The 19,690-nt window shown below is 41.7% G+C and overlaps 2 protein-coding genes across 4 annotated transcripts in view; both read left to right on the plus strand.

The window, feature by feature from the left end:
• Positions 1 to 3,214: 3,214 nt before the first annotated feature.
• Positions 3,215 to 12,702, plus strand: ogfr (opioid growth factor receptor). 2 transcript variants are annotated; one of them, XM_072696800.1, is made up of 7 exons: positions 3,215 to 3,500; positions 7,411 to 7,479; positions 7,590 to 7,671; positions 7,760 to 7,838; positions 8,730 to 8,796; positions 10,323 to 10,471; positions 11,417 to 12,702. In XM_072696800.1, exons 1-7 carry the CDS (start codon positions 3,375 to 3,377, stop codon positions 12,513 to 12,515), a joined length of 1,671 nt encoding a protein of 556 aa, XP_072552901.1. In that variant the 5' UTR covers positions 3,215 to 3,374; the 3' UTR covers positions 12,516 to 12,702. The 2 variants fall into 2 exon arrangements, with proteins under 2 accessions (XP_072552901.1, XP_072552902.1); XM_072696801.1 differs by lacking the exon at positions 3,215 to 3,500 and adding an exon at positions 3,653 to 6,182.
• A 4,656-nt stretch (positions 12,703 to 17,358) lies between these two features.
• The window catches only part of col9a3 (collagen, type IX, alpha 3), a 39,242-nt gene continuing 36,910 nt past the window's right edge, over positions 17,359 to 19,690 (plus strand). Inside the window, exons 1-2 of one of the 2 annotated variants that reach the window (XM_072696798.1) lie at positions 17,359 to 17,639; positions 18,523 to 18,594. In XM_072696798.1, the coding sequence (XP_072552899.1) occupies positions 17,574 to 17,639; positions 18,523 to 18,594 (138 nt within the window). In that variant the 5' untranslated portion in view covers positions 17,359 to 17,573. The remainder of the gene's footprint in view (positions 17,640 to 18,522; positions 18,595 to 19,690) is intronic. The other variant, XM_072696799.1, reaches the window with a different exon arrangement.

Genomic DNA, 19,690 nt, shown 5'->3' on the forward strand with positions numbered 1-19,690 from the left:
TTAGGAGTCCAAGTCCGAGTCAAACATTGGCTGACATTTAAAACGTTAGCGCACTTTCACAGCCAATAGAGGTGAACGGCTGCCGTGCACTGTTCCATAACGCCGTTTCTCTGTCCCGTCTCTGGCATCCCTCTTCCTCCTCCTCCTCCTCCTCCTCCTCCGCTGTAACTGTCTCCTCCGCACTGGAAACACAAGGCTGCTTACAGTAGCTTCACATTTGGTTTTCGCATTATAATCTGAAACCAGCTGAAAGTCGGCTCCTCCCAACCAAAAACATTAACACACACACACACACACACACACACACACAGCAAGTCTGGTAGTGAAGATAAGAGCATTAACAGTCACGAAGCAAAACATAGGAAGTCATTAAACACATAAACAAAGTCTATAGGAAAGTGTGTACTGTACAAATGAGACATGGATGGACGGACGAACGAATAGGACAAATGGATGAATGAATGATGGACAGATGGATGATTAGATGGATTGATAGATGGATAGACCAATGGATAGATGGATGGATTGATGGACAAATCATCACTATGGAAACCACCTCATGAAGCCTCATTGGTTTAGATGGGTTTAGATGGATGGTAGGACAGATGGTTGAACAGATACATAGGACAAAGGGATGGATGGATGGATGGATGGATGGACAGATGGATGAACAGATGGATGGATGGATGGATGGACGGATGGACGGATGGATGGATGGATGGATGGATGGACGGATGAACAGATGAATGAAAGGATGGATGGATGGATGGATGGATGGATGGATGAACAGATGAATGAAAGGATGGATGGATGGATGGATGGATGGATGGATGGATGGATGGATAGACGGATAGACGGATGGACAGATACATAGGACAAAGGGATGGATGGATGGATGGATGAACAGATGAATGGATGGATGGATGGATGGATGGACGGATGAACAAATGAATGAATGGATGGATGGATGGATGGATGGACGGATGAACAGATGAATGAATGGATGGATGAATGGATGGATAGATAGACGGATGGACAGATACATAGGACAAAGGGATGGATGGATGGATCATCACTACGGAAACTACCTCATTGAGCATCATTGGTTTAGATGGGTTTGGATAGATGTTGGATGGATGCCTAGATAGATGTATTAATAGATAAATAGGACAAAGGGATGGATGGACAGGTGGATGGATGCACTGACAGATAGGACAGATGGAGGGACAGATGAAGAATGGATGGATGGACAGACCATCGCCATGGAAACACCCTAATGGAGCCTCATTGGTTTAGATAGACAGATAAATGAATAGGACAAAGGGATGGATGGATGTATGAACAGATGGATGGACGGATGGATGGATGGATGAACAGATGGATGGATGGACGGATGAACAGATGGGTGGATGGATGGATGAACAGATGGATGGATGGACGGATGAACAGATGGGTGGATGGATGGATGGATGTTCTGCAGACCACCTGTTTCAACTATTCCCACCCCAACACACCTAATCAGCTCAAGAGGACCATTTTTAGTGCAAACTTTTGTGCAAACTTGTCTATTATTCTGTTCTATGACATAAATTTATATTACAAGGGAAATAGTAATGTGAAAATATTTTTATAGAAAACGATGTAAAAATATTCAAAATAATAAAATAATTACTGTTGTTATTATTATTATTGAATAGTATGTAGTAGTATGAACATATTTTTATAGAATAGTATGTACTAATATGTAGTAGCATGAAAGATGTATTTAAAATAAAATAATAAATTCCTGTTATTATTAGTAGTAGTAGTAATAGTAGTAGTATTCTATTAAAAATAATACACCAGTAATAATTTTATTATTTGTAATACAACTTTCATACTACTACATACTATTCAATAATAATATCAACAACAACAATAATACTTAATGCTCATTCAATCCATCTATAAACTGGCCGTCTTTCTGGTCAGGGTGGCAGTGGGTCAAATTCGAATTACGTCAAAAGGTAAAAAAAAAATGAGTTGCAATTTTGATCTACAAAATGATATACAATATATACATTTTTAATATCTAGAAATAAATCAAATAATAATAAAATATTGATATATACTTCTGAATAAAATACAATAACCTTTAAAACGTTTTGCCCAAAGGCAAAATATGTAAAACAAATATATATATATATATATATAAAAAAATAAAAAAAAAATAAAAAAAAAAAATATATATATATATATATATATATAATTCATAATTCTTTATATATAATGATTCAAATGAAAAGTAAAACCCTTATTAACCCATAAGAGCCCAGACCCAGTTTTATATATTGGTGTGTTCCTGTTGTGAAAAGGAGGTCACATGACTTCCTCTGTAAATAATGTAAGGTGAAAATTCACAAAAACACAGCAATTTCATAACATGGATTTTATCATTTGGTTCTAGACATTGGGTCTGAATTGGTAAATGTGTTGAAATGGAAGCAAAAATCACTCAAAAATTTGCTTTATCTTATAAAGAGTCACATATGGCACCATGGGCTCTTATGGGTTGATATATATATATCAACCCATAAGCCCATGGTGCCATATGTGACTCTTTATAAGATGTGGAAAGTACCTTACAGTACTTTGTCCTGCACTTTAACTCATGAAGGTCCAGAGGGACTTATACTGAACATTAGAGCTAGAGACAAATCCAGCATTTACAGATTCAGAAGCTTTAATAAATTTTTTCTGACCTTATTTCTGGAACCAAACAATGTTATATAAATATACCTAAATACAAGTTATGAAATTGCTGGATTTTAACCTTAACTGGGCTCTTATGGATTAATAGGGGTATCACTTTTCATTTGAATCATTTTTCAAAATTATATATATATATATATATATATATACATACATACATATTTTGTTTTTGTATATAAAAATTTATATAGATAGATAGACATAGTTATATATATATATAGTTATAAGGGTTTCACTTTTCATTTTATATATATATATAATGTATGGGATATATTGGGGACTCTTAAAGTACTGTATATACATATATAAGTATATAGTATATATAAGTATAAATATATAAATGTATAAATGTATAATCCTCCAAAGTTTGGGAGCAGTTTTGAGACTGCTGGGCCCATATAGAGCATTTCCCCCCTCGTGCCTTTTCCCTATAGGCATTATGGTGTTTAGCCTAGCCGCTTAGCTCCGGCCGGCCCTGCATCACAGCTGATGGGGCTTTAGGCTGCAGAGGAGCCGGATGGTGGCGGAGCGTGAAGGCGGCTGGGAAACAACATCATACCCGTGTCTAAGATCATTTAACCGACTGATCGCGGTCTAAGAGAGGCTCGGCGGATTTCTGAGGCATGGAGGACGACTTGGTGTGCGAGTATGACTCCACCTGGGACACGGAGAGCGATGGAGACGAGCTGGGGGAGAACACGGCGCGGCGCTGCAGCCAGGACAAAAATAAAAAAGCCAGGGCTGGTTTTGTACGTTCCGGTGCTCAGATTTCACCTCACCGAGCCCGTTTACGGAGCTCAGCCTTTAATTAGAATCCTGCTGCGGGTCTGAGGGGGTTTGAGGGGTTTTTGAGGGGGTTTTGAGGGGTTTTAAGGGACGTTTTGAGGGGTTTTAAGGGACGTTTTGTGAAGCTAACACGCAGATGCTGCTGGAGCTGCAGAGGCTGGCTGCAGGTTAGCTAGCGGCTAGGCTAAGGCAGCTAGCTGGTGTTTCTGAGCATTTGCAGCACGTTTGAACGTTTTTACCTGCTGCTCCACGTCTGTTTAACCTTAAACAGTTCAATCGGGAGTGGAGAAAGCCCTTAAAATGTGCGGGACCGGCCCAGAAACAGCGCCGACCAGCAGTAATGCTAATGGTTAAAGGCATGCACGCCTTCCCCTCTGCGGCTGCAGGCTCGGCTAATGCAGCCCCGCTACAGACCCAGGCTTTATTAATATTAATAATAATAATAATAATAATAACCCCTAATGTTTTTCTTTTGAGTCTTTTATTTGTATTAATGCATGATTTGCTTTTGCATTCATTGCATAAGTGTGAGAGCTGTAGCTGGACCTTTCACCCAGATGGGCACAGGATGCAGGGGTGCATTAGCATATGGTGAATTTGGGGGCAAATATATTTTTAGGGAAGCTGTAAAATACGAAGCTCTGCTGGTGACCTCCCGTATAGATATAAATAATCCGTAGCCACGTCATATTCATGACCTAATAAGATCTGAGATCCTAATGTGTGCTCATGACTTAGTAAAGTGTGGGAACAAGATAATTAAGTCATGGCTGCAGCTTAGTAAGATGTGGGAACAAGATAATTAAGTCATGGCTGCAGCTCAGTAAGATGTGGGAACAAGATAATTAAGTCGTGGCTGCAGCTCAGTAAGATGTGGGAACAAGATAATTAAGTCATGGCTGCAGCTCAGTAAGATGTGGGAACGAGATAATTAAGTCATGGCTGCAGCTTAGTAAGATGTGGGAACAAGATAATTAAGTCATGGCTGCAGCTCAGTAAGATGTGGGAACAAGATAATTAAGTCGTGGCTGCAGCTCAGTAAGATGTGGGAACAAGATAATTAAGTCATGGCTGCAGCTCAGTAAGATGTGGGAACGAGATAATTAAGTCATAGCTGCAGCTCAGTAAGATGTGGGAACAAGATAATTAAGTCATGGCTGCAGCTCAGTAGGGTGTGGGAATGAGATAATTAAGTTGTGGCTACAGCTCAGTAAGATGTGGGAACAAGATAATTAAGTCATGGCTGCAGCTCAGTAAGATGTGGGAACAAGATAATTAAGTCATGGCTGCAGCTCAGTAAGATGTGGGAACAAGATAATTAAGTCATGGCTGCAGCTCAGTAAGATGTGGGAACAAGATAATTAAGTCGTGGCTGCAGCTCAGTAAGATGTGGGAACAAGATAATTAAGTCATGGCTGCAGCTCAGTAAGATGTGGGAACGAGATAATTAAGTCATAGCTGCAGCTCAGTAAGATGTGGGAACAAGATAATTAAGTCATGGCTGCAGCTCAGTAGGGTGTGGGAATGAGATAATTAAGTTGTGGCTACAGCTCAGTAAGATGTGGGAACAAGATAATTAAGTCATGGCTGCAGCTCAGTAAGATGTGGGAACAAGATAATTAAGTCGTGGCTGCAGCTCAGTAAGATGTGAGAACAAGATAATTAAGTCATGGCTGCAGCTCAGTAAGATGTGGGAATGAGATAATTAAGTTGTGGCTACAGCTCAGTAAGATGTGGGAACAAGATAATTAAGTCATGGCTGCAGCTCAGTAAGATGTGGGAACAAGATAATTAAGTCGTGGCTGCAGCTCAGTAAGATGTGAGAACAAGATAATTAAGTCATGGCTGCAGCTCAGTAAGATGTGGGAATGAGATAATTAAGTCATGGCTGCAGCTCAGTAGGGTGTGGGAATGAGCTAATTAAGCTGTGGCTACAGCTCAGTAAGGTGTGGGAACAAGATAATTAAGTCGTGGCTGCAGCTCAGTAAGATGTAGGAACAAGATAATTAAGTCATGGCTGCAGCTCAGTAAGATGTGGGAACAAGATAATTAAGTCATGGCTGCAGCTCAGTAGGGTGTGGGAATGAGATAATTAAGCTGTGGCTACAGCTCAGTAAGGTGTGGACGTGAGAGAATTAAGTAGTGGCCATGACTTAGTAAGTTATGGGAACAAGATAATTAAGGCATAGCCACAACTTAGTAAGGTGTAGAAATTCGAGAAAGTAGTGACTTAGTAAGATGTGGGAACAAGATAAGTCATGGCTACAGCTCAGTAAGGTGTGGGAATGAGATAATTAAGTCATTGCCACAACTTAGAAAGGTGTACAAATGAGTTAATTACGTAGTGGCCATGACTTAGTAAGATAATTACTAGTGGCTGCAGCTCAGTAAGGTGTGGGAATGAGAGAACTGGGTAGTGGCCCTGACTTAGGAAGGTGTGGAAATGAAATAATTAAGTAGTGGCCATGACTTGGTATGGTGTGGGAATTAGATAATTAAGTCGTGGCCCTGGCTTGGGTGTAGGAACAAGATTATTAAGTTATTAAGGCTCATCAGGGAGACTGTATATGCCGTCTGTAAACATGAAATACGCTTGGAGAGAGACCCAGCCGAAGGCAGACTGTGCTGCACATCAGGCCACATCAGTAAGATGAACCAGAGAGGAGAGTAGATAATCCTCACGATACTTTCAAGCTGTTAAGTAGAGCGAATAAATGGATTGCATAATCTTACCTGTGTTTTCATCGAGCTCAGTGATGTAACGGTGCTCATCTCTGCAGGTCGAGTAGGAGTCATTTTGTAGGGTTGGGCGATATCCACTATTTTCACACTGTAATACCGTGGTATACAGTATTACCGACCAAGCCTAACTCTACATCTGGCTCACTGTGCTGCACTGAAGCCAGTTTAATTAGAATTAATTACAGTTCAATTTAATTAAAAGCTGCATTTTGATTTCTGATATTTTAAAATATTTTATCAAACTGAGCTGTAATCAATACAATAACCTAAACGATTGCCTCTGTGTTTATTTAATATAACAGTATTTATTTAATTAATTTTTATTTATTTTTGCATGATTAGAGCTGTTTGTCTTTATAGCTTCTCTTTTTTTCAAAAATATAAAACATTTTAAAGTCATCATGCATATGATAATGAAGGCTTTGTCTGCTGTAGGGTTTGCTTAGCCCCACAAAAGTGCTTAGCTTAAGCCCCGCCCCCTCCCTGCACACTTTATGCACACTTTTATGTTTCACTTTCTGGTATGATGGGAGCAGGCCCAGTACTCCAGCGCTGGACCAGCTTTTGCTGGCAGCTGATTTCAGATGGTCTGAGCTGGTCTTTGATGGTCAGGGTGATTGAGAAGCTGGACGGCTCTATACTGGTTCTCATTTGAGTTTGATGGGCTTGCTGGTTTATTTACATGCATACTGGTCATACTGGTTGACCAGTGTGGTCACACTTGTTGGTTTGGACAACCAGCTTGGTCATGTTTGTAGTCCAGCTAGACCATCAAATGAAGGCATACACTATGCTTGCTGGTCAAGAGCTACTTTATACTGCTAAGCCAGCTGGTTAAACTGGTTGACTGGATTATTGGGGGGGGGGGTTGCCTGGATGACCATCTTTTCAACCACCTGGACCATCAAAGACCAGCTTGAGAACTTGAGAGCTTAAGAGCTGACCAGGCCGTCTTTTTATTTATTTATTTATTTTTATTTATACAGCAGGGTATTCATACTGTTGATCCCAGTAGTCCTACTAATCACCGAGCTAAACGGATCAGGCTGACTTATTTAATTGTTGGCACACTTCCAGTCTAATTGATTTTTTTTTTTTTAGGCTAATGTCTGTCTATATCTTTTCCCACAGTGGTCCAACTCCTCTTCCAGAAACCTGCGGGCAGCCAAAGACATGCAGAACTACAGACACGGCTATCCAGTGAGTATTTTCTTATTGGATCGGGAGCAGTAACGACCCCGCCAGGCTAATCTGCTCATAATCGAAGGGAAGTAGTCGTTGAGTTCTGTTCATCTTCATCTGTCTTTTAGAATATCATAGATGAGGAGGGCCCGGAAGAAAGGATGCCGAACCTGAAATTCTATTTAAATGAAATCAAGTCTTCTCCTGACGGTATGGCTCCAGCTGAGTTTCTGGCTGCTGATTCCTGCTGCAGAGGGGATGTTCAGAAGGTGAACCTCACTGTACTCTTGTGTTTCAGATGTGTCCATTGAGACGTTTCACAGCGAGTGGAGAACGGATTACAAAAGGCTGGAAAGGGCCCACTCGTACATTCAGTGGTAAGCCAAGGCAGGAACTGACTTCATGAACCAGGGGCGTGTTAATTGCACTTGTATGACAGACCTACACCTATACACCCATATAAGATAGAATATTAAAATACTCACAATATTGATTTTGAACCCACATAGTGCACTGAGGCTGGATGGTATGACCAAAAATATGGATCACAGTATTTTTAAAGATTTTTGAAGATATTTTTTATACATTAATTATTATTTTTAATTGTTTTTGCACGATTAAAGCTCTTTATATGTGTATAGCTTATTTCATTTTCAAGAATACATCAAGAATGTCATCATGCATATAATAAAAAAGGCTTTGTGTAACATAGGGTGTGCTTAGCCCCTCAAAATGACATGTTTTCATTGTTTATTGACCCAATAAATATGGGGTCAGCAATACGGCTATATTTATTATCAAAATTAATATTGTAATTAATATAATTATCAAAATTGTGATACATTTTGCTGTTGTGATGCAAGCAAGTGTATCGTGGATATAGTCAGTGCCTAAAGAACACTGACCAACTGTACATTTCAATATGTGCTGTTTAGTTAGATGAAATTTTGCATATAAATCACTGCACTCAGCGTGGGCTAGTACTTGCAGTATTTTAGAATCTGTCACTACTGTTGCTTTTGTCTGCATGCCAGTATATCGCAGTAATATTGTATGTCATGTAATATTAATACCGTATCAGTAAATCAGCAAGTATCAGTCATTTTATAAATATCAACGCACCCCATACTTTTCCTTTGATGTTTATTCCTTGTAATGTTTGTGATCTGATTGGCTTTGATATGTATATTTCTTCATGGGTGTTTATTGATCTGAGCTGATTCAAATGTGTTCATTATGAGATATCTGCATGCGTGTGAATGTTGCAGGTTGTTTCCTCTGCGGGAGCCGGGAGTTAATTACATGGCTACTGAGCTCACCAAGAAAGAAATCCAGGTGAGAGATACTGTACCTGCTGATTACTTCTCCAAACATCATGCATGCAGATGTGTCACCAGAAAATGTGGAGGTAGAATCCCCCCCCCCCTTCCCTCCTCCTCCTCCTCCTCCTCCAAAACACAACGCAGCAGCAGCCCACAGTCATTATTCATCATCAGCACACAGATATACACTATATGTCCACATGTTTATGGACACCCCTTCTAGTAAATGCGTGCCACCACTTGCACACACAGCCTGCCTAGTCCCTGTAGAAAAGTATTGCCAGAATTGGAATAGCAGTGGAACACATGGACTGGCAATGTCGGACATAGATGGTGCCCAACATTGGCATCTTGCCAAGCCCAGGTATCGAACCCACAACCCTGTCATGAGTAGCTCGGAACTCAGTTCTAACCGCTGAGCCACCACTGCCCCTACACTACTGTCCCTACATGAACCTATTGGCGCCATGCTGCCTAATGCCAGGCGTGGGCAAGTAGAGGGGTATAAAGGCCCCCAGCATTGAGCTGGGATGGGATGAGTTGGGGTGGTGATGATCCAACATCCTAATGATCCTGACGAGATGACACTGAACGCAATCAAATCCTCACAGCAATGCTCTAAAATCTAGTAGAACGTCTTCTGCCCTGGGCAGTAGAGACAGTTACTCCACCAAAAACAGGATAGACTATTTTTTTGAATGACCTGGATTTCAAACAGGAAACAAACAGTTGTCCCAATACTTTTGTCACTATAGTGTAGCATTCTTTCTTAAATATCATTTTAGCAAGCAAAGCTGCCAGCTAATATTTAGACAAAAAAATATATTAATTGTAAACCACTGACTTAGAATAGTGGCAATCGTCGGGGTCCAAGCACTGTGCAGCATTATGCAGTCAGTAGAGCACAAATGATGGACAGTGCTTTTAGACTGACCTTATTCATACTTGGTTTGGAGTCTAAAAAAGCCGTTTTCGGACATAGCTTGAATTATTTAGTCTAAGTGCTATGCAGATTCAGCAGCAGTTCGAGTATTTCAGTCTCAGAGTGCTCCACTACAGGGGTTTGGTTTCTGAACTGTCACAGTTTCCCTGTTCTTGCATCAGCTAAAACATACAGAAAGTTGAAATGAAGGGTGAAAGTCAGTGTAAATGTTCTCACTGTGTCTCCAGATGGGTTTCTCTCTGATTACATAAATCATTGCCCCCCCACCCTGCTTCTAGAGGACCACTGCCCTGCAGATAGTAGTGTTTTCCTGCTCTAAGACACCCACTTCCACTCAGGAAGGGCTTGTTTATTAGCTGATTAGTTGGAGTGTGTGTGTTTGTGCAGGGAAAACACTATAGTGCTCAAGGCAGGTGATACTGCAAGATCTCTGTAGGGACTCAGTAGCTTTGATTATGTACATTTCAGTGTCTTTTAATGCAGACGACGTAAATATGTACTTTGCTACTATGCAGGGCTGCATGTAGTGCAGGGTATTGTGTGTATGTGTGCCTGTGATGCCTGTGACTGATGTTGAGGTCTGGATATCTCTGCAGGCGTTCAGGGAGAACGAGGAGGCTAAAAAGCGTCTTGTGGATTCCTATGAACTGATGCTGGGGTTCTACGGTATCCAGCTGCTGAGTCGAGAAACTGGCGAGGTCAAACGGGCTGAAAACTGGAGGGAGCGCTTTGCTAATCTGGAGCGGTCAGTTGCAAACTGCACGTTTGGTTCACGCATTCACTCACCAGAGCACATTTATTTCAATTAAAATATGAACACATTAATAATAATAATTAATAATGGAAAGCAGAGCTGAGCAAAGTTCATGACAGGACATCTCAGAGGAGCGTTTCAGATTCTGAATTCGGATTCAGACAGTATTTTTAATTTAAAGGCTTTAATTTGCCTTATTTTTGTATCATTGCTGTCACAACAATAAATGGTATCTTCAAATTTGTTATTTATTTATTCTTATTTATTTATTTTCTTCATAACTGAAGCAATCCAGCTGTCCTTTACACTGTAAAAATTTCATGGTGATGCGACCAATGCAAATTATCCAAATAATTCATTAAATAAAAAAATAAATCTTGTTTGTAACTTAATTAATGAACTAAATTAGGCTTGTTTTGTTTTTTACTGTACATTTACTAATTTGGAAATTTATTTACTTTTTTAGCACCTCACAGACCTGGCTTGTAACTCACTTACTCACTCATGTTTAGCAGGCTGAAGATTCTCCACAAGTGGGCGCTAAATACTTAAATAGATTTCGGTGCTCTGCATCAATTACTTAATTAATTATAATATATTATATAATTAATTAAGGGTTTTTTTTTTGTTATAATGTTAAAACTTGCAAGCGATCCCCCTGCCCGCTACCCCCTACCAGCGATCCCCCTGCCCGCTACCCGCTACCAGCTATCCCCCTGCCCTTCGATAATTCCACTTTTTCTACCACACTCATATTAAGTAATATATAAAAATATATATAACTCACAAATGAACTTTATAAGGTCTCTATGTTTTTAGAAACTACTGAAGATATAAGCCTGATATACAATATATAATAATATAAGCCATCAATTTCTCCAAATATTTCGACAGAAACTGATGTAATCTGTGCCTTTTTTTGTTCGTTCCTTTCAGGAACATGCACAATAACCTACGGATCACCCGTATACTGAAGAGCCTCGGGGAGCTTGGCTTCGAGCACTATCAGGCACCTCTGGTTCGTTTCTTCCTGGAGGAGACGCTCGTCAGGAAGAACCTGAGCAGTGTGAAGAGGAGTGTGCTGGACTACTTCTTGTTCGCTGTGCGGGATAAGCGGGAGCGCAGGAAGCTGATCCGTTACGCCTTCCAGCACTTCGAGCCCAAAGACAAATTTGTTTGGTGTCCCAGGAAGATCCAGAAACGCTTCAAGAAAAAGGCAGAGAAGAGGCAAGACTCTGTAGTGGGTAACGGGCAAGCGGCGACGGCGGCGGCAGCGGCGAGCGAGGAGACCCGAGCTCAGAGCAAAAACAAGGACAGCGAGAGAGATGTGAAGATCATTGAGATCCAGAAGCAAAGTGATGATGATCCCATGAGCATTGACTTTGAAAAGCAGTTAGAAAGTTCCTCGGCTGACGTGGAGCTAATCCACGAGGGTTCTCCATTAGACCCCTCGCCTCTCAACAATGGCAGCGGTGTTGACGGTAGTGAGATGGACCACTCCAACAGTGTCGAAAGTGATGCTGCTCAACTCCAGGATGCAAATAAAGAGGAAACCATGAAGGACAGTCCAGCAGTGGCAGCTAAAGCACCCGAGAACCTACTGCACGAACCTGACCAGGACAGCCTCAAGAACGAGAAGGACAATGTTGTCCTAGAGACCAAAAACTGTTCCCAGGAACTTTCCAGCTCCCAGGAGGAGCCCGAGAACATGATGCTCACTGCAGATTCCCAGCCCAGAGAGATTGAAGGGAGCCCCACGGTAGCATGTTCGGGAAAAGCAGTGGTCGAAAGTCCAAAACACGCCTTGCCGTCCCCGCCGCTGGGCGGACGGGCAGAAAAGCTTCCTAGGACCAACGCTGATTGTGCTTTAGGCATGTCCGACCACACAGAGGCGTCGGGAGACACGACGACCGTTAGCTTGCTAGATAACCAAGGAAACTCTGACACAAACAATGTCAAGAAACAAACGAATGGAGTGGAGAAGGTAGAGCCGATGGACACAGACCCCAGCGTAGGTTGCCGGGATGATTCTTAAATGGAAAAAAAGTGAAGGAATGAATTTGAACAAATTAGTTTGAATAGATAGGAAAAAATTAATTCTCCAAATCAACATAAACACTTAAACAGTGAGACCGAGGTGGCGTATGAACTATTAATCTTATTCGTTGATGAGATATGGACAAATAAATAAATGAAGTTTATTCTTCAAGGAAGGGATGAAATTAATTGTTTTTATTTAGAGAACTTCCCGACTGACCCCAAAAGTGCTGGATGGAGCTCCACCACCATCCATCATTCTAGAAAACACAGTTCTTCCACTGCTCCACAGCTCCTCAATGCTGGGGGGCTTTATACCCCTCTACTAGCCCACGCCTGGCATTATTAGGCTGCATGGTGCCAATAGGGTCATGATGTATATCTGCTCCAGAGAGTCCTATTCTATTGGCAGTACTTCTCTACAGGGATTAGACAGGCTATCAGCAATGGGTGCAGCTTAAAATGTAGTTGAATGCATTTATTAAAAAGGCTGTCCACAAATATTTGGACATATAGTGTATGTAAACTGTCCACTGGGTCCACGATGACCACTTTGAGAGGCATGGCGTCAGTGCTAGTGCTTTTTCCATCTTTTTTTGTGAAGGTTTTAATTAGGGATGTTCTCATGCTGTTCTCAGTCCAGAAGGAGCATTGGATCTATGGAAACTGATGCTGTGAAAAGTTGACCTGTGGAGCAGTGGGGGTTTAGTTCCTTGCCCAACAGCACAACCAGCAGTACCTAGTCATCTCTGGGATTTGAGCCCATAACCTGTTGCATTGCAATGAAAATAGAACATTATGCTGCCTATGTATGCTCAGCCTAGGAGCTGCACCACCTGTGGCGCTGGGAGCAGTTTCTTGCCTAATGGCACAACCAGAAGTACCCAGTCCGTTCTGGGATTTGAAACCATAACCTGAGTATGGGCAAGAACCTGACGATACGCATCGCAATCAAAGGTGTCCGAAGTATTGACATTCATTCCTCAGGTAGAAGTGAGTGGAGATATGAGGGTTTAAAAGACTTCTATAGAAGCTGAAGTATCAACTGAAGCTTTTTACTCCAGTAAAAGTGTAAAAGTACTGGTTTCAGAACAACTTCAAGTAGAAAAGTAAAAGTAATGGAAGGAAAACAAAGGCTGAAAGCTTAGGCCGCGCCACAGGGGTCTATAGTGCACTACCCCCCCTCCCCAAAAACCCATTTCTCTAAAAGCCATAATGAGGAGAATGATCTATTAAAATGTTGATGTTAAAAATGTTGGGCTGCACTAGGCTCCTGTTTCAGCTGCAGATCTGCCCATTGAAAATGAAGCATTTCAGTAATATCAGCTCTATTAAAGGAGCGTCTCTGTGCTCTACTGAGCATCAACATGAGCTTCATGGAGGAAAATATGAGGAGTCGTCGTCTAGAAGTTTAGTAAAGCTGCAGAAAGTCAGACTTCAGAGGCGTGTGATCAATAAGCTTTATTGGAGTGTAAATGTGGGGCTTAGTCGGGACGTTTCACTGCAGCTCTCTTGAGTCTCTGCCACGGACACAGTCTTCATACTAGACTACAGACGTCTGCTGTGAGCTGCTGGAGAGTGACGGGACGGTCAGGTGTGATGGAGCTCTTATAAACCAATAGGGAGTCAGAATGGTGTCTGTTTATACTTCTCATCCAATCACAGTCAGACTCACACTTTCAGGATGGAGAGATTTATCTGGAGAGGGTTTTTATTGATGATGAGCCGGAATGAAAAAAAAACAAAGGAAAATGAAATAGGAGGAACGAGGCTGATTTTAAAATGTAAGGAGGAGAAAGTTCAGATAATTGGGTGAAAATGTGAGAAGTAGAAGTAAAAAGTCTGAAAAATAAATAATTACTCCTGTAAAGTTTAGAGAAACAACATTTCAACTTAAATAAAGTAGCAAAGTATTTTTATTTCGTTACTTGACACCTCTGATCATGATACAGTAATGATTCAATATGTCGTGATATATTTATAGATATAATTTTTTTTTTTTTTTTTTTTTTAGCAAATTTCATGTGTGCTCATCATGTGCATAAAATCTGGTTTGACTTTTAATCCAATCAGAACAGTGGGATCTGACGACAACCATCTTTACATCTAAACTCTTAATTAAATTAAATTATTATACTTTGATATATACATACAATAAATGAGTAGTTTTGACCAGGGGAGGACGGGTCCCCTCTGACAGTTCCTCCCATTGTTTCTTCCTCCAGCTCTGAGGGAGTTTTTCCATGCCACTGTTTCCTGACCCCTCGCTGACCAGGGCTTTCTATGTTTTATGTTTTGTTGATCTCCTGTTCTAATACTGGATTCCTGCAGAGCTGCTTTGTGACAACGTCAGTTGTGAAAAGCGCTATAAGAATACATTGTAATTGAATTGAATCCCTGTCTAAGAAGACACTTAAGATGTCAATCACATATTTTTATTAATTTACTTATAATTTATTAATTTATCTTAAACCGGTTTATTATTTATATATTATATATATATAGGGTTCAGTTTTGGGGTCTATGAAAGTAGTCCTTCCAGCTTCAAGTACGGCTCGACTCGACCTGCCATCCTTTAAGATCCACGGAAGACGAGCGTCCAGACTTTTTCTGTCCTGCACCGAAGTGGTGGAACGAACTTCCCCTGGGTGTCCGAACAGCAGAGTCCAACGCTCACTGTCCTCAAACCCAGACTGAAGACCCTCCTCTTCTGAGAGGACTCAGGTGAAGAGAAGAGTATTATGGTCTGCATATTGACTTGTGTTTAGTAGAGTCTAAGATTAGAGGATCTTTAATTTTTAGTCTGTTTAAACTAGCTGAGGTTTTTCTTGGGTAAACAATAAACAACAGAAGCACTTTTGTAAGTCGCTCTGGAGAAGAGCGTCTGCTTAATGCCGTAAATGTAAATGTGAATGTAGGGTTAGCCTGTTAAAGCCTTATAATAATGGCCTGAAAATCCAATTCCAATCTAATTCATTAAAACTGGAGTGTTTATTTGACCTTATGGCCAATTATTAAAAAAAACTGATACTTCAATTGATACTTCAGGAATTTATTGATAACTTTAGTTTCAGTTTTTTTAACAAAATGATAATGTTTTATCCCCTTATGCTCTGGAATACCAAGTTTACTCAAGTCATTTCAAACTTAGAATCTGTATGTATTTTTCTGGTGCTTGCAGTACACATAATCCACCAGGGAGCGGAAAATATGTACATTTCCTTATTTATTGAAGTAATTATTATTTATTTTATTTAATTCTTATTTAATTTATTTATGTTTAATAGTGGCTTAAAATCTTCGGTGACACACAGACAGCCCTAATTCAGTTCACTAGACGTCTGAACAGCCAGGCGTAAAATCCATTCATGAAAAATTGCATTTCAGCAAAGGCATCAGCTTCAGGCACCTCTGACCAGGATATCTGCTGAACTGGGATCAGCTAAGCAGTCTCTAAAAAAGGTAAAGGTGCATGTATAGGTCATCTGCTTTGACCCATCTGTGGTAGTGAACACACACTAGTGAACTAGGGGCGGTGAGCAGACAACTCCAGCACCCGGGGAGCAGAGAGAAGGTGAAGGGTCTTGCTCAAGGGCCCAACAGTGGCAGCTTGCCGAGCCCGGGTATCGAACCCACAACCTTGTCATCAAAAACCCGGATAGCAGATAAAACGTATCATTAATAATAGTGCTTTTTTATTTTTCATATTTGGGAGTTCTAGAAACTGCAAAAAAAAATATATATATATATAAATAAATAAATAAAGGCAAAAGTTTGGGTACCCTTGTAAACACGCTACTTTCAGCTAAGAGCTCTTTACACAACAGCGTTTTTGGAGATCGGATCACATTCGGATCACATTTCACCCGTCTCATTTAACACCCCCAAGACCCTCTGTGATCAGATTGCGTCCGAGTTATGATCAGACTGCTCAAACCACATTGGGAGGTGGTCAGAGTCGGATCTCGTCCACATTTAATACAAGTGTAAACGGAGTGTGTTTCCTGTGATCGGATTCCGTCTGTCGAACTGATGTGGATCTCTCTCTCTCTCTCTCTCTCTTTTCTCTCTCTCTCTCTCTCTCTCTCTCTCTCTCTCTCTCTCTCTCTCTCTTACTCAGTCTAAGTCTCTCTCTCACTGTGTGTGTGTGCCCTGGCGCTCATGCTTATTTCCCGGTAGATTCCGGCAGGATTACAGAGTTCGCTCGCTTGCGGTTGAAACAGTCTGTGGCTTTCTCTGATTGAGCCGCTACGGGAAGACCCCCCACCGGTCCTCTAAACTGTCCCCAGTCTCCCAGAGCAGGACGGTTCTGATGAGGACCTGTTGTTTACAGGAACTTAAACAGGAAGTGATGTAAGTGTTGGTGTGATTTTCACACGGGAAGGTCAAATCTGATCCTGACGGGACTGTGAGGACCATGGCCTGCACCCTTTTCTCCGAACATACTGTAACTTTGCTCATTTCCTCTGCTCCTGCAGAAAGTCCTAATCTAATGGCAGTACTTCTTCTTCTCCACAGGGACTAGACAAGCTGAGTGTGTGTGTGTGTGTGTGCATTTGCACATCTGAATCAGCAATGGGCGCAGCTTAAAGAAGCTGAATGCATTCATTAGAATTAGGGGTGTCCACAAACTTTTGGACATGGAGTGTAGATTGGGTTCATTTAGTCACTTCTCCCAACGTGGTCCCACCCATTTGGATCAGGTTCCCGCCCATTAAGAGCTACACTCCCACACATGTGGAGCAGTGTGCTGTCCATTTGGCGCTGGAGCCCCACCCCTCTGGAGTTGGCCCGCCCATGTGGAGCTGGCTCCGGTCAGCAGAGAAAGCCCTCTCTCCTCTTCAGCTGGAGCCTCGGGTTTATCTGGAATCCTCGCGAAAGGCATTGAGGAGCCGCACGCCGTGAAGAGAAGGAGCGAGCGGTGCATCACGGTAAAGCCCGGGGGAGGAGCGCAAGGCGAGGCGAGGCGAGAAGCGCAGGGAAACCCGGGGGTCTCGACTCCACTTCTCCTCCACCTTCTGCACCCAGAATCAGCTGAGACGAGCAGGACAAGACTATGGCCATGTTCTCAGCTCTGGGGCTGCTCTTCCTCTGCCAGCTTTTGGTATCATCACTTGCCCAGGTAAGGCTAGGAGGTGCTTTGGGGTAGACCCATCACTGCTGGAGATTGAGCTCCATTGACTGAATTTCAGGCCTGGAGATGAGATGATGACTGTAACTCTTTATGAACTGTGAGAAAATGTGAGAAATGGCTTACAGAACCAGAAGTTTCCAGTGCAGACAACCCACCCTGAAGCGTGTGTGCGCGCTCGAGGGGTTCTGGGAATTCTGCTGGAGTTGAGCTGGTAGATTTGGTTGGGTTTGGATAAACATCATTTTAGTGAAAGTTTGCAAAAGTGCTTTGAGGGGGCTTAGAGGAGCTTTGCCTGCACACAGTCGTGAAGATTGTGAAGCTGGTGTGTTGCCTGCGCTGTGGAATGCAGTGCGCACCTCAGTGGCCTCTCCACAATGCCACCTTTGTTCCTGAGTGTGCCTCTTGCAGCCTCTTGCAGTTAAATCGAATAGTTGAACTTTAGGTGCTTATAATAAATAAATAAACTCTAATAGAGCCTTTTTTTGTTATTAGGATGAAGATTTAGTGGCTGAGTTTGAAGGTACATGCGTGCGTAATTTGGCAACTCGTTGGCGCATCTGTGCGTAATTCTCGGTTTTCGCGAATTTTAGAGGTTAAAATCAAGTCTGGTTGAATCGTTTTAGCTGAGGAAAGACTGTAGAAGAAGCTCTAAAGTTCACACTGAAGACTTTGGAGTTTATATTTATTAAAAGCTCAGAGTCAGACATTAAAAGATGGAAGGATTTAGGTGTTTTTCTGAAAGTGTGTTTGTGCATATATGTATATATATATGTGTGTGTGTGTGTGTGTGTGTGTGTGTGAGTATGGATGGATGGCTGGATTGTTCTATAATAAAAACAGATTCCACACTAAGGAATGTTCTTGTTTGTAGCAGAGACCAGGTCCTCGTGGAGTCCCTGGACCTCCAGGACCACCGGGACCCCCAGGGAAGGATGGCATTGATGTGAGTGAACTAATGGAATGTCATGAATTCATGGAATGTTTTTTTTATTATGATCATTATTGATTAATAAACAAACCTGCTGAATTATTCAGTTCTTTTTGAAATATTAAGATTAGAAAGGATTTCCTCTTTACCTACTGGACCCACCAGCACCTTCAGACCTCCTCAGGTGCTCATGAGTCGTAAGACCACCACATGGAGATGGCTTTTCCAAGCCTAGTCTGAGCTGTTTTTAAAAAAAAATCCTAATCAAACTGATAAATCTGTGTTTTCCAGTCTTTGCTTTGTGTTCGATTGATGATTTGAGGGTTTTCTCAGTTTGAAAGCTCAATTTTAACCTCTTAAAGAGTTCAGGGAGGAGGTGATGAGCTGAATTAGGCGAGATCGAGACGACAAAAGGCCAAAATGACAAACATCCAGTGTCAGAAATGTCAGAAATGGGAAAACACAGGAATAGATTGAGGCCGAGTTTCTTAATTTGGTATTTTTTAGGGTTGGTTTCCCAGACAGGGATTATTCAGCCTAGTCCTGGACTGCACAGCCTGCTGTGTGAAGGTTCCCCACTGAAAGGACAAGGTAATCCAGGACTAGGCTTAATACCTGTCTGAGAAACTGGCCCTTACATAATGTACAATTACACACAGCCAAATGGTCTTTACTGTAATGTACATTAATATTACTGTATTTTATTTAAAGTGAATTTCTGATTGATGCTGAAGTGTACGGGACAGCGAGGGGCTACAAATGGCTAGTGGCTTCCAAAGGCCTGTGGTATGATGATGATGCTGCTGGTGGCCTGGTACTGTGGAGGCCTAGTCCAAATTTGATCCATTCTAGCCGTTCTAGTAGATCTGATGGGTTTGATGTGAGGAGTAATCAGCCAACCTGTGGCTGTCATTTTTTATACTGAAGGCTCCTCCTCCAGTGCTACACCTTATTCACCCCAGCATGTCTGATAGGTGTAGCTCATCAGTGACGTGTTTCAGATACGTTTGTGGAGAGTTGTGGTGTATTTTGGGAGGTGGAGAGGGGTCTGGGGGGGTTGGGAATTAAACGATGGGGTCAAAGACAAAGAGTCCTTCTCAAACGTTCATTG

The sequence above is a fragment of the Salminus brasiliensis genome, chromosome 14 (genome assembly GCF_030463535.1).
Source record: "Salminus brasiliensis chromosome 14, fSalBra1.hap2, whole genome shotgun sequence".
Lineage (NCBI taxonomy): Eukaryota > Metazoa > Chordata > Actinopteri > Characiformes > Bryconidae > Salminus > Salminus brasiliensis.